The following is a 13,797-nucleotide window of genomic DNA, read 5'->3' as shown; positions in this document are numbered from 1 at the left end:
TATTATTAAGAAACTTTTTTCTTAGATCCAATCTAAATCCCCCCTCTTTTAGTTTCCTATTGTCATACCACAACAGACTCTACAGAGTCTGTCCCATTCCTTCTTGCAGCTCCCCTTTAGATACTGAAAGGCTGCTTTCAGGTTGCCTCAGAGCTTTCTCTTCTTGAGGCTGAACAGCCTCAGCTGTCTTAGCCTGTCCTTGTGGTGAATGTGTTCCATCCCTTGGGTCATTTTTGCGGCTGCCTTCTTGACACACTCCAGCAGGTCGCAGTGCTCCAGGTGAGGTTTCACCAGCGCAGAGCAGAACAGAGGGATCACTCACTCACACTCCTGACCTCACTTCTTTGATGCAGCCCAGGATATGTTTGGTGTTCTGGGCTGTGAGGGCACACTGCTGGCTTATATCTTGTGTATCATCCCCAAGTACCCCCAGGTCCTTTAAGTCAGAGCTGTGCTCTATCCTTAATTCACCTAGCTTGCAATGATAGTGGCTGGGGGTTAACCAGAGAGACCCTGCACCTAGATTTGTTGAGCCTTATAAGGTTCACCTTGAAGCTTGAGCATGTTTGAGTCTCTCTGGATGGCATCTTGTCAGCCACATCACAATTTTATGTGGGCACAAATCCATTGAATATGGTTAGTAAGATTTATAATGAATTGGTGTTATTCTGTTTCCTTGGGCTAAATGCCTTCACTCTATGGGTGGAGGTTGGTGTGTAACACAGAACCTTACGTCCTACATAATAATTCAGAACTTAATGCTCCTGGTAAGCTCTGAGGCACGTATTTCAGGTGCTTTTGGAATGGAACTCGGGTCCCACTGTTCTGAATGGAATCTAATTTTTGTGCATCAAAACTGCTCCAAGAACAGAATGAACAATTGATAAATTAAATGTGAACCAGGTTATTAATGCAGACGTACTGGAGTATGTTTCAAGAGCTGCATGGCTCTGCAAAACTTCATAACTGTCTTCTACTTCTGCCCTAAGTTATGCTGGTAGTTTCTGCTTTCTAGAATAAATTTAAAAAAAAAAAAAAAAAAAGCTGATTTTTTTTATTTTTTATTTTTTGCAAGATAATGCTACAGATGAATGTATTGGTGTTGGTGTCAGTGGTAGCAGGGAATAACTTTATAGCAATGAGGAATGAGGGTTTTTTTTGGTTTTGATTTTTTTTTTAAGAAGTGGGAATAGTAGTTAAGAAGAAATTGCACATGAAACTGTGTGGTCTCATAAACTTGACCATTAGAGGGGAGAATTAGAGATAGAAACCTGCAGGATGAAGATATAAGGGCAGTGGAGCGTGGAAACTGATCAGAAAGCAGTTGAGGTTGTGTGATATATTCTCTCAGTTCAAGGACAGGAAAAGCCAATTTTAGAGGTCTTTTGTAGAGTATATAAGTGGGGAGAGTTAGTGTAGTTAAAAAATGAGACGTGAAGAAAAGTCATGAGATAAGAAATGTTGTCTATGAAGGTGTGATACAGAAAAGAAAAAGATATTTAGATGTTCTTGTGATATGTTTGTTGAAGGAGAAATGCAATGTAATGTCACGTAGAGGAGGTAAGTCAATTTTTTACTTGCCTTAAATGTTTGAGAAATAGGACATCCTTGGCAGCTAAAAAATCACACTGGGAAATGATCTTCCTCTTGCTGGGGGATCTTCCATTTGCTTACAGTTTTGTCGCTATTTTTTTTTTCCAGCAGAATATGCAGCAGAATAACGTTAGTAAAACTCTTTGTGTGGCTAAGACTAGTTTAGAAAACAGAAGGCACTGTTTCCTCATACAGTTTAATGGATGATTATAGGCCAAGGTAGTGCCTAAGTTGTAGGCACTTCTTGGAGTTTGTAGGTTAAGGTGCCCAGAAGTTGTAGAATTTAAAGTAATCTTTTTTACTTGATAGTGCTATTTTAACACTCCAGGAACCTACTGAATAGGATATTGAAGACTTGAGTATTTCTATTTCTTTTCAGTAAATTATGTTCAAACTTAAAAATAGTAGCAGAGCTACTGCCCAATAGAGTGGTAGCTGTGTGTGTGAAGTACCTGTCTAAATGGCTGGAATCTCAGGCTTGAAAGGTAAGTCCCAAGTTCTATGAGAGTATGTGGGATAGCTGACACATACTATTGAAAGTGTTTGTAAGTGGTTTGGTATATGAAAAGAAGTTGTTCTTCATGTTTTATTACATACTCCAGTGGTGTGTCATTCTTGGCATCCTTCAGAAGCCCAAAGTTCCTGAACAGTGGTGATAGTTATAAAAATGAAAGCTTACGTTCCATTGAAAGGCCTAGAATTCACATTTTATTGGAGGACAGAACTGTATATTTTTCTTGTCCAAACTATGTTTCTTGATTCAAACCAAGATATTGATGGTGTAGTTTAACCAGAATCATGCAACATTTCCAGGTGCGTAAAAAAGAACTTGGGTAAAATTTTCTATCCAGTAGATATGCAAATTAATCTGTAAAATGTCAAGCTATAAAAGATGTGCCAAAAGTGACATAGTTACATAACAGTCTACTGTCTAAAAATGCAGTTGGAAGACTAGTGAGGTCTGGAGTAGAAGGACATGGAATTGTTTACTGCCAGGACATAATGGGATGTTATTTTCTAGGGGCATGGTTTTCTACTGAAAAAAACTTGAAACTCTCATGACCGTGCTACTTTGCAGATTAAGTGTTCTTTGTTGTGTTGAGAAGACTGGTCATGTTAAAAGCAAACTGTAATCAATGGCATAGATGGAAATCATACAGTACAATTCTTGGGCTGCAGACCAGGAGACCACCATGGAGGACCTCAACTCTGTGGTTTGCTATAGAGGCGGGACTAAGTAACTTCATCACTTGTGTATTAAAGCTCACTTGAGAATAAAATAACTAAGGTTTCATACTTAAGGTTTCATGCTTTTGTTGATAAATTTGGAAAACTTGTGTCTTGAACCTTGGTAGTTACAGTTCTGTTGGTCTGGAGATGGAATTACCTATTTACAAACACAGTGTAAGTGAATGGAGGTCTGCAAAACTTGTTGTAAGGTGTAGAATGGGACCGTTCTGAGTCATATTTGTGTTCTGAAGCTTTTTTCAGCAGTGGAGTGTGGTATTGTGAAAGTGAATTTTAAATCTGAATTTCAAAAATGCCACTAAAATTGTCAGCTCCAGAAAAAAACATATTTTATGACCATACTGTTCTCTGTATATATGCTCATGTTTGCTCACTTAACTTTTTCTTTCTTTACTGAAGATTCCTGGATATCCCAGTCAGCTTCATTCCCCAGGAATCAAAAGCAACCAGGTGTGGATTCTTTGTCACCAGTAGCATCGCTACCCAAACAGATCTTCCAGCCTTCTACTCAGCAGCCACCGCCTTCTAAACAGGTTAAAGTTACGTGTGCAAACTGCAAAAAGCCTTTGCAAAAGGGTCAGACTGCATATCAACGGAAAGGATCAGCTCATCTTTTTTGTTCTACCACCTGCCTCTCATCGTTCTCACACAAACCTGCTCCAAAGAAACTTTGTGTCATGTGCAGAAAGTAAGGGATTTTTATTTTATGTTGTATTAGCAGCAAAATCCAGTAATACTTGAGATTGTCTTGCATTCATGATAATTATACTGTTAATGATATAAAATTTGACTACACGGGTACTTTATATACGGTCGGTTTAATGTCATTGGGAAATGTTGAATTCACTGTTTACACAAGAACAAAATAAGTCAAATTGAGTTCAGAGTAGGGCAGGTTATTTCTGTGAAGGACAAACACAGACTAGGGATTTTGAGGATGGAGAAAAGGGGGGGCTGGTGGGGGAGGCAAGGAGGTGAAGGTTGTCTGAGTTATCCTGTAGCAGAATATATATATTACTCAGATAAAAAATTCTCATGAAAAGAGTAGACCTTTTACACAGAAACCATTCAGTTTGAAAGTAGAAGGTACAAAGTCTAAAAAAGTAGAAACTTCAAACAGCTTGAAGAAACATTGGGGACTCTTCACTGTTGACTGTGTGTAGAGGAGGAGAAGCTTTGGATTTGTCCCATAGAGTATATGCAACAATGACAGCTTTTCAAATTATAGCTTAAGAGGATAGTAGAAAGGGTGACAAGCATACTTCAAAGTGACTTATTCTGAATTATTTGATAGGTTTGACTTGTAATTTTTCACTGTTTTCATAGCTCAAAATTGCTAAAGGGGAAATCTTCCAAGATAGCAGTATCTGAAGGGACCTATGGGAAAGCTGGGGAGGGACTTTTTGTAAGGACCTGTAGTGATGGAATGAAGGGTAATGGTTTTAAACTGGAAGAGGGCAGCCTGCATATTAGGAAGAAATTCATTACTGTGAGGGTAGTGAGACAATGGAACAGGTTGTCCAGAGAGGTTTTGGATACCCCATCTTTGGAGGTGTTGAAGACCAGGCTGGATGGGGCTTTGAAGAACCTGGTATAAAGAGTTGTAGGGGTTGGAACTAAAAGTTCCTTCCTACCCAAATCACTCTGATTATCTGATTTATTTTCCTAGTGCTGGGCATACTAGCTGTACTGTTTTGTTCCGTTGGTATACTGGTTCTGAGGTGCTCATACTTTTCTATATCTTTTCCAGTAAAATCTCAGCCTAGTACGCCCTGCACTGACACTAATTGAATGATTAATTTTTACCAAGCTAAAGAAGACTTTTAGTAAAGACTGCCTTTGTTAATGTATGTTTTGGAGAAGATGATAGTAGCTTAATTGCAGAATCACATATTTAGACTAATGGAAGCTTTATATTATGTGGATGAATGGTTTGTATTCATTCATATCTATTTTCATTTCTCATGAGACTTAATATCAAAATGTAGGAAGTATTTATATCCTTTGTTTTCATATCTTGGTACACTATAAATATCTCAGATTTAACATTTTAGCTCTTTTATAATAGATGTAAAAGTTCCAGTTCTCTGAGCAGTTACCTCTATGGTGCTAATTAAGAGCACTGTACTCTTTCTGATGGTTTGTACGATTCCTTTTTTTATGCACCTATTTCTTTTTGTATGGTAAATATTCCACCAACTGTATCATAGGTGAAGCTAAAGAATAATCTTTTTATTTGACTGAAATCTTGACAACTCATGGCTAAGTTAGTGTTGTCTTGAGAATTATTCTTGGGTATACTTAATAGCGCATTGTAAGCAGCAACACACAAATGAAAAGGCTTTATTTATGAATCATGGGAAAATAACTGATTCTTGGCTTCTTTTCATTGTTTAAAATAGTTTGCATTGTTGTTTGATTTCTAAAGAACGTCTGTGAAGTCACATTTAGATGCTTCTTGAGGTGATGTTGTTCTTTGCTTTGCCAAGTGAAGAACTTCTCCAAGGTAGCAAACCTGGTATCTTTCAGGCCTGACCTTGAATGTCTCCAGGGACCGTGCAACTACAACATTGCTGGGCAAAGTGTTTCATTTCTTCACTACCCTTATTGTAAACAAACAAACAAACAAAGCAAAATAAACCAAAACCAAACCAGTTTTCTTTATATACAGTTTAAAATTCCTTTAAATATAAATACTACTTTTGACCTCAAACTCATCTACTTTGATGAGAGTTCACTGTCCTTATATGTCCTTATAGAATCCAGCCAGGAACTCTGAGATCCTCAGGGCAGCTTTGGCTTTGTTTTGCAGACCAGAAATGTATCACATCCGAACCTGAATCTCCTCTGGCTTGCTGAAAGGCCAACCAAAAGCTGCTGAGTTTCCTTTAGTGGGAGGCAGACTTGCAAGTGGTAAATGCTGAGGGGATGGTATGACTTCATTTGCATAAATCATAAAATGGTTTGAAGTGACCTTAGAGCCCATTGGGTTCAAACAGCCTGCCATGGGCCGGACCTCTGCTTATCAGCTGAGGCTGCCCGGTGCCCCATCCAACCTGGCTTTGAGTGCCTCAGGGGATGGGGGCATCCACAGCTGCTTTGGGCACCTGTGCCAGTATCTCACTACTCTCTGATTAAATAATTCCTTCCTGATATCTGATTTAAATCTCTCCTCTTTTAGTTTAAAGCTGTTCCCCCTTGTCCTGTCATTAGAATTCCTGATAGAGTCCATTTCCAGCTTTATTGTAGGCCTACTTTCAGAGGAGCCTGTCTCGGGAGACGTACAGCATTTTTCCCACTCATCCTAGTTTGCGCTCCTGTGAATGAGTGAAGCATGTCTTTTACAGCTCATGATCACTTATAATGCAGAGCCAAACTTAGCCAGTCCATGTTTTATTTTCTCTGCTAGTAGCACTTCCTGTACATCGATAAAATATTCCTTTGAATTAGTGGGCACAGGAGAAGGCATCTGTTTCTTCTGCTTCCTTCTAATTTATAGAATGGGGTAGTTTGGAATTAAGAATGAAACTGCGAATGGGGACAACCTTTCAAATCTGTGGGATCTGAATATAAGGGCTGGCTGGAGAATGTGGTGCTTGTTACATGTGCAGCACACAGTGGAAAATCAAAGAAATTTGAAGTTAATTTTCGTGGGAAGAGAGCAGAAGAGGATTTGTGTTGTGTATTTCATATTAATGTTATTGATGGTTATTTGTTTGGTTTAATGCATTAAGTGGATGCAGCTTTGTGGACAGCTAAACTGTTCAAATGATTTGGAATTTTGCGGTATTAAACTGTTTTTGAATTTTCAAGTGAGAATGCTTCTGGGCAAGCTTGTGGTAGAGATTTAATCGTTTCAGTTAACAGAAGATATTATTTGTTTTGCATGTGACTAACAACTGCCACAAAACTGGCTTGAAATGAAAGTATAAAAAGGAAGAATGAGTGTTACAATCTGTAAAGGGTTCTTGTTTGGACATATGTTTATATATGTACACTCTAGAGGATTTTTTTTTTTGTCTTTCAGAGATATAACAACAATGAAAGGTACCATCGTTGCTCAAGTTGATTCAAGTGAGTCTTTCCAGGAGTTCTGCAGTACATCATGTTTATCCTTCTATGAAGATAAACAGAATCCTTCAAAAGGAGCTTTGAATAAATCAAGATGCACTATCTGTGGTAAACTAACCGAGGTCAGATTGATTTTGTTTGATTCTATTCTTATCCTCAGTAATGACAATAGTTTTAATAATCTCAGTTTACAAATAAGAGAACTGAAAATAAGGAGATGCAAAATATGATTCAGTGTTCTCATATGCAATGAGATAGGCTTAATATTCATGAAGAGAAAAGGAAGGGCGAAAATAGTTCAGATAATAATTACTTCAGTTAACTTCATAGGACTTCTAAGAAAAATGAAGTGGTTACTTTCAACAGTCTTATAAGTCACTGAGCCTTGCAAATGCAATCAGGGTCACAAATAGAAGAATTGCCATTTAAGAAGTCAAGATATACAGATGAATTTTTTTACTGTATATTTTGAAATATTACATGCATACTTTGGAGTAAATGCCATATATATATATATATATATATATATATATATATATATATATATATATATATATTAAAATAATAGTTTTATATATATAAAACTATATATATTAAAACTAAATTAAATTCATATATATATATGTATTCTTGTGTGTGTGTGTATTCTTTTATATATAAATGTATTCTTATATATATATACACACACACACACACACACATATATATATATTTTTTTTTTTTACTTGATGCCATTATTGGACCCAGTGTAGTTCAGATGACTACTTTACACAACTTTTAATGCGTATCTCTCACCATTCTCTACAGGGATATTTTATAAAATTGCCATTCTTCTTAGATGCCCAATTATTACATTCTTCTCTGATCTTTGCTTGTAGGCAAGAAGAACAAATGTGTCTAAAGGTGTTTTTCTAGAACTTCAGAAAGAAAATAAATTTCTATTTCCATATTATCTGTCTATAAATTTTTCTGTGAGCTAGTAAAGTCTGGTTTTAGTTATTGTGCTTGAATGTAAGATTTCTGTCTTTTCTAAGGCATCTTTGTGCGTGTGTGGTGATGGAGTACTTTTATTTCTGTTTTTCAGATTCGTCATGAAGTTAGCTTTAAAAATATGACTCATAAGCTGTGCAGTGACCACTGCTTCAATAGATACAGGATGGCAAATGGTTTAATAATGAATTGCTGTGAGCATTGTGGGGAGTATTTACCCAGTAAAGGAGCTGGAAACAATACTCTTACTATTGATGGTCAGCAGAAAAGATTCTGCTGTCAGAACTGCGTTGGTGAATACAAGCAGGTAATTATTTCTTAACTTATGAATTTAAATGAAACAAGCATTAATACTCATTTAATGTATGCTGTTATTCGTAACACAGTTTTTTAATCTTCCAAGTCTTAAGTAACAAAAATGAAAATAAAAATGAAATGAATGCAAGAATACAAATGGGGACAAACTAACCCAAGTGGGTCTTTTACTATTGGCTTTCTTTTGTTGTTACTGTAATAACAGTACCTATTTGTTATAAACCAACTATCTTTGCAATTAACCTTCTCTTAATTTCTTTCTTTCTCATGGGTTTCTCACTTAGGAGTGTATTAATAACAAGCCTGTCATGCAAACTCACTAGTCCCCAAGCAGTGTTCTTTGCTGGATAGAAAAGCTGGCTTGTATGCAGTTGAAACTTAGAAATATACGCAGGGCATGTAGGTTGGATGTTGCTGTGAGAATAGTCTAACACGTTGACTGTGTACCTGTACTATGTCTAATCTCCTTTACTGAACAGAATAAGATTTTGAAATTGATAGTTATTTTCATTGTTCTGTGTCCTAAATTTTCTGTTTTCATTTTCACTTGGTTTGGGTTTCTTTTGTTCTTATGCTTAAAAATAATTCCAAATCAAGAAATCTGATGGTGAGTAGTAATGCACTTTACTTTTTACAGAGCCAACTTAGCTCTGAACCAGTGCTAATACTGCTGGAAGGTTTAAATGATAATCAGAATATCTGAAATATTAAATACTTTGGAGGATTATGTGCATTTTGGAGATTTTGTTATCTTTTTTTCCTAACATGTACTGCTTTGAGTTTCTAGGAATAGTGCTATGAAATCAGAAATCACTGTTTTACTAGGAATTAATTTCTTTACCTGATTTTAAGCTTTTGCTTGACTGTGTGAGTGGCCCCAGTGCTGCACTTTGCTTTGGGTTTGTTCTTCATCTTCCGTTTTTAAGATACCAGTGACCCAAGAGAAACAAGAAGCCAGCACTGGGTGTTTATAAGTTTGTATTCTCTCTTAGGATGTTCAGTTTTGCTACTTTTGGGGTTGTGTGTTCTTGTGTATATGCAATGTGCAAGCAGCAGTACTGGAAACATGTGTATGTAAATAGCGTAACTGAAAACATAACATGAGCATTGTTCTTTTGTCACAGCTAATCCAAAAGGGACTTGATAGGTTTCCAAGATACTAAAAACATAGGCATGCCCAGAAGCCATGAGAAGACTTGAAGAAACGTTGAATACTGTCTCTCGAAGAAACAAAAAGGCATGAGATTAACTTTGAACTTGAGACATTCCCACACAACCAGTATAACATGCACTGCATATGGAATTAAGAAATGAACGTGGAATTTTGAGAGGTTGAATGATAAATCTGTATTTCCATTACAGACTGTACTCTGTTCAGATGTTTTTTTTTACATTGTGTTTAGATGTGTATTTGAGAATGGGAAGGATGTGGGTAGCAAGTTGCATATTCCAGTTTGACTTGGGGAGGAGGAACAGTTTGCAGAACGTTGGAATCTTCATAAGTAGTGATGGATATTGCACATTTATTGTGCGGATCCTTAATAGAAGCTTTTACAATTCAGAAACATTTTGGTGCATTCAGTTCTGACAGAAGGCTTCGTTCAAACAAGTTCTTGATATTTTTTTTCTTGGTGCTGGGAAACTGTAACAGGCTGTGAGGAGCTTAACTCTAGTGCTTATGTACATCTTGTTTGGACCGGTGATTAAATGCAATTAATCACCATTAGATACCAAATGCTCACGGAGGATGAGAATTTGGGAGTGTTTTAAGAAAACTAATTTTGAATTAGGATCTTTTTTAGTTTGTTGTTGTAGGTGTTAAAGTTGCTCAGGGCGCAGTAGTTAGTATTTCAAAGTAACTGGTTGTCTAGCGAGGTACATTTAAGCTTCCATTTTCATTAAGGTTTTTGAACTGAATGTATTCAAGGAATTCTGTTTTTGAAAAGGAATTTAGATTTTGGAAAATGAAAACTCATTGGGCCATGATGGGTAAATTCTAGGCTTCTTTATTTAGTAGTAACAGTATTTCCTTGGAAATTTTTGATTCAGATTCAGCTGTTAAGGGAAGGACAGAATATGAGAGAGTTGCTGTTACATACTGAAATAAACACTGGAGTCAATAATGTAGGAACAGCTGATGTCATTTGATTACAGCCTTGTGCTATACATCTTGTTACTGTGTGTCACATAAGTTTCAGCAAATGTTTTCTTACGTTACTGTAAAATAAATAGGTTTTGCTGGTACGAGCTTTGTGTTCAGCAGTTTATATTGTAAATGTCATAAGACTTTCACTTTGCTTTACTTTTGTAGCAGCAATAAACAAAAACTGGATTTTATTACTTGTACCTACCTATATACCTCATTCCTACTTTTTAAATAAATATTACACTGATTTGAACAATCAATTTTTATCAACTTATCATGGACAGTTTTTCTTCCTTTTGAAGATGTGCACAATAAAAATTACTGTGGCTATTGAAATGGCTGCTGGGCGCAAGTGATCCATTGTTTATGAAGAGTTTCTTTACTCTGTTTTAGACTGCATTGGTGGGAGGCAAGGAAGTAAGAGTATTTCCTGCCATGGGGAGTAGGTCTTTCTCTGAAGTGCCTGAATCATGTTTAAAAGCCATGGGTGCCTGTAACTTCCAATGTACTATTTCAAAATCTGCTTTAAAACTGTGAGACAAGTGATCTTGAATTCTCTGTGCTGTTTTCTGCTTTCCTGATAGGAGATGGCTCTTTTCTTGCCCACAGCTGATGAAATTGCAGAGTTTAACTTTCTTTTACTATGGAAAATAAATAGGAGAGCACAAATTGTATAAGAACTCCAGAGGGGAAAAACCCACAAAAATTTAGGTATTCGTAGCCTAACTAGTGATCGCTGACTATATGCAAGAGCAGGATAGTTCCTGCTCTTAGTTAGTAAAGTAGCAGGTCATGGAAACAGTGAAGGGCAAGTCAAGCTGTTTAATTTAAAAAAAAAAAAAAAGTATGTATAAATAAATACAAGCAAGAGGGAAAATGACATTAAAACAACTTCCTTCCTAAAAACACAATCACTATGATAGTATAGATAAAATAATGCCAAGAGAAAATCCTTACTGGAAGCAGATTAATTTTTTTATTATTATTTCTTCTGTTAACCTGAAGACTACTACTACTGTACTACTTGATTGTATTGAGCTGAGCTATTGAGGTTCTGGCCCTTCGCATCTGGGGAGACAAGGATTTAAAGATGCAAAAAGAAAACAAAAAACAACCCTGGAGATGAATGAGATTTAGTATCTGGCAGGGAGATTACTACATTGCCTACAACATTATGCAAATGCTGACATACTTTGATGTCCTTGAGTAGGTGTTCCATAATTAAAACAAGAAAGTAGCCGTTTTAAAAATTAGTATATGTGCAACGAATTGAGACCTCAAGTATGCTTGCAATGAAGACGTGTTAACCAAAGCAGTTACATACACTGTTTCAGTGGTTCTGCTCCAGGTACCACTGTAGATACTCTGTACCAAAAAAAAACCAATAACCTTCATTTTCAAGGTACTTTCAATCTTGTTTGTGCCCTGGTTTGGTGGGGCAGGTATGGATCTGACAACCTTGTTCTAAGGAACAAGTGAATTCTATGACTTGGCTTGTGCTACCAGCAACACCTTCTGACTTCCAGCTACATTCTTTAACTGCTTTGCTTACTGGCCTTATCAGTCCAGTGATCTTGATTCTGGCATGAAAGGCGTTTGATGCTTTACTAATGTTCCTTTTTCCTTTCTTTGTTGCTTATTTTTCTTGTTATTTCTTTCCATAACTAAAATTCTTGTTAAAATATCATTGGGCTTCTTTGCTTTGGCTGCTTCTATAAAGTAGTGGTCCTCATGTGCTGTCAGAAAAAAATAGCTTTGCAGTATCTTTTATGTAGTGAAAATTTTCCTTCAGCACTGAATGGAACTATATTGGATTGTCTTGCTTGTTTAGATGACGGCTTCTTGAATGGGCTTCATGACTAACCAAGCTGTGCCATTCCTTCAAGCTATCTATTCACTTACAGAAAAGCAATAGGAAAAGCCCAACCTAGGCAGCTGTGTTTTCTTACTTTGGATGCTATTCTTTGCCTAACAGTTTATTCTGTGAAAGCCTCCTTAGAACTTGTTCCATCTGCTTTATGTGTACAGAGATTGAGGAACCTTCACTCTATGCTATTATATATATACCTGTTATACAACGTAGTATTATTACAAAGTTCACATTCACTCTCACAGAAGGTACTGATATCTACTAGTTTAAATTTTATTAAATGCTTTGCTAAAATGTCTTGTTGCATAGTATTACAGTCAAGGTTTAGGGTTTTTAACTTATTTCATACATCATCTGTGTTTTTTCCATGTTTCTTGGGTATTGGTACTGCTGTTCCTGTTTTTTTGGGGGGATTGATAGGGTGTTTCTTTAAATTAGTGAATTTTTTACTGTTTTTTTTGGGGGGGGGGTAGCACAAGTAGTTGTATAATTTGGTTCCTGCAGTTGTCACTGCTCTTGAATCTCTTGTTACAAATGACTGTTTCAGTAAATACAGCTATTAAAACCAATAGCTGTGAGGGCTGAGCAGCCCCTAGAAATACTGATCGATCTCTCAGTTTTGTTGTGGGTTTTTTTTTTGTCTTTTTTTTTTTTTTTTAACTTATTTCTGGTCTCTTCAAAGAGGCAGTGTTACGGTTGGCAGCCATTTCAGTCAGACTGATTTAGTGGTAGACCCTCTTTCTCAAGTTGTAAAGTACTTCCGTCTGACTGCATAGAATCGTAGAATAACTTGGGTTGGAAGAAACTTCAACGATCTTCAACTTCCACCCCTCTGCTGCAGGCAGGGTTGCCAGCTGCTAGGTCAAGTACTAGATTAGAGTGCTTATGGCCCCATCTAACCTGGCCTTAAACACCTCCAGGGACGGGACATCCACAGCTTCTCTGGGCAGCCTGTGCCAGCACCTCGTCACACTCTTAGTGGAAAAATGTTTCCTATTGTCTAAACTTCAAGTAATACTTAGTCTGGTATAAAGTAATCTTCTGTCTTACTTAACACTCAGCTTAAATAATGCCAAATCTGATACTGTATATGTCTCTACAAACAGAATTAACTGGATGTTTTCTACCTCATTTCCCATAGTTTAAATGACAGTTTCTTGACAAATAAAGACTAATGTCGTTCCTGCTCAGATTTTGTTTTTCTTGTGGGTTTTTTGTTGTTATTTTTTAGTTTTTTGAGGTTGCTTGGTTTTTACACCTCCAGTTTCTTGTGTCTCTGATACAAATCAAGTTGCTCTGGAAGATATTCTATTCTAATACCCTTTATTTTACCATTTCAAATGTATTTCTTCAATTGTGAAGTCTGTTGCTCTTCAACTAAAAACCAAACCAAAACAAAAAAAAAAAAACAACACTACAGAGACATATTAGTAGTAAGTGCTCAGGATATTTCCCCCCTCTCCTGTGTTTTATAAATACAGTGAAGTAGGTACATCAGATGTATGTTTCTGAAGAGAAGTAGCTACAACAGAATTTTGAGATGTGGTCTGCATGGAAGCACAGG

General features: G+C 36.6%; 1 protein-coding gene across 25 annotated transcripts in view; it reads left to right on the top strand.

The window, feature by feature from the left end:
• The window catches only part of ZMYM2 (zinc finger MYM-type containing 2), an 87,110-nt gene that overhangs the window by 26,751 nt on the left and 46,562 nt on the right, over positions 1–13,797 (top strand). For 24 of the 25 annotated variants that reach the window (XR_014942200.1, XR_014942199.1, XR_014942201.1 and 21 more), the window contains 3 exons: positions 3,241–3,529; positions 6,869–7,034; positions 7,997–8,209. Coding sequence is in view for 21 of the 25 variants with exons in the window: in XM_015852176.3 (XP_015707662.2) it covers positions 3,241–3,529; positions 6,869–7,034; positions 7,997–8,209 (668 nt within the window). In the remaining 4 variants the exon portion in view is untranslated. Of the gene's footprint in view, positions 1–3,240; positions 3,530–6,868; positions 7,035–7,996; positions 8,210–13,797 lie in introns of those variants that run through there. The other variant, XM_085536406.1, reaches the window with a different exon arrangement.

Source organism: Coturnix japonica, chromosome 1 (assembly GCF_054131305.1).
Source record: "Coturnix japonica strain WE chromosome 1, WE-NBRP24, whole genome shotgun sequence".
NCBI lineage: Eukaryota > Metazoa > Chordata > Aves > Galliformes > Phasianidae > Coturnix > Coturnix japonica.
This window is presented reverse-complemented; position numbering and strand designations above follow the sequence as displayed.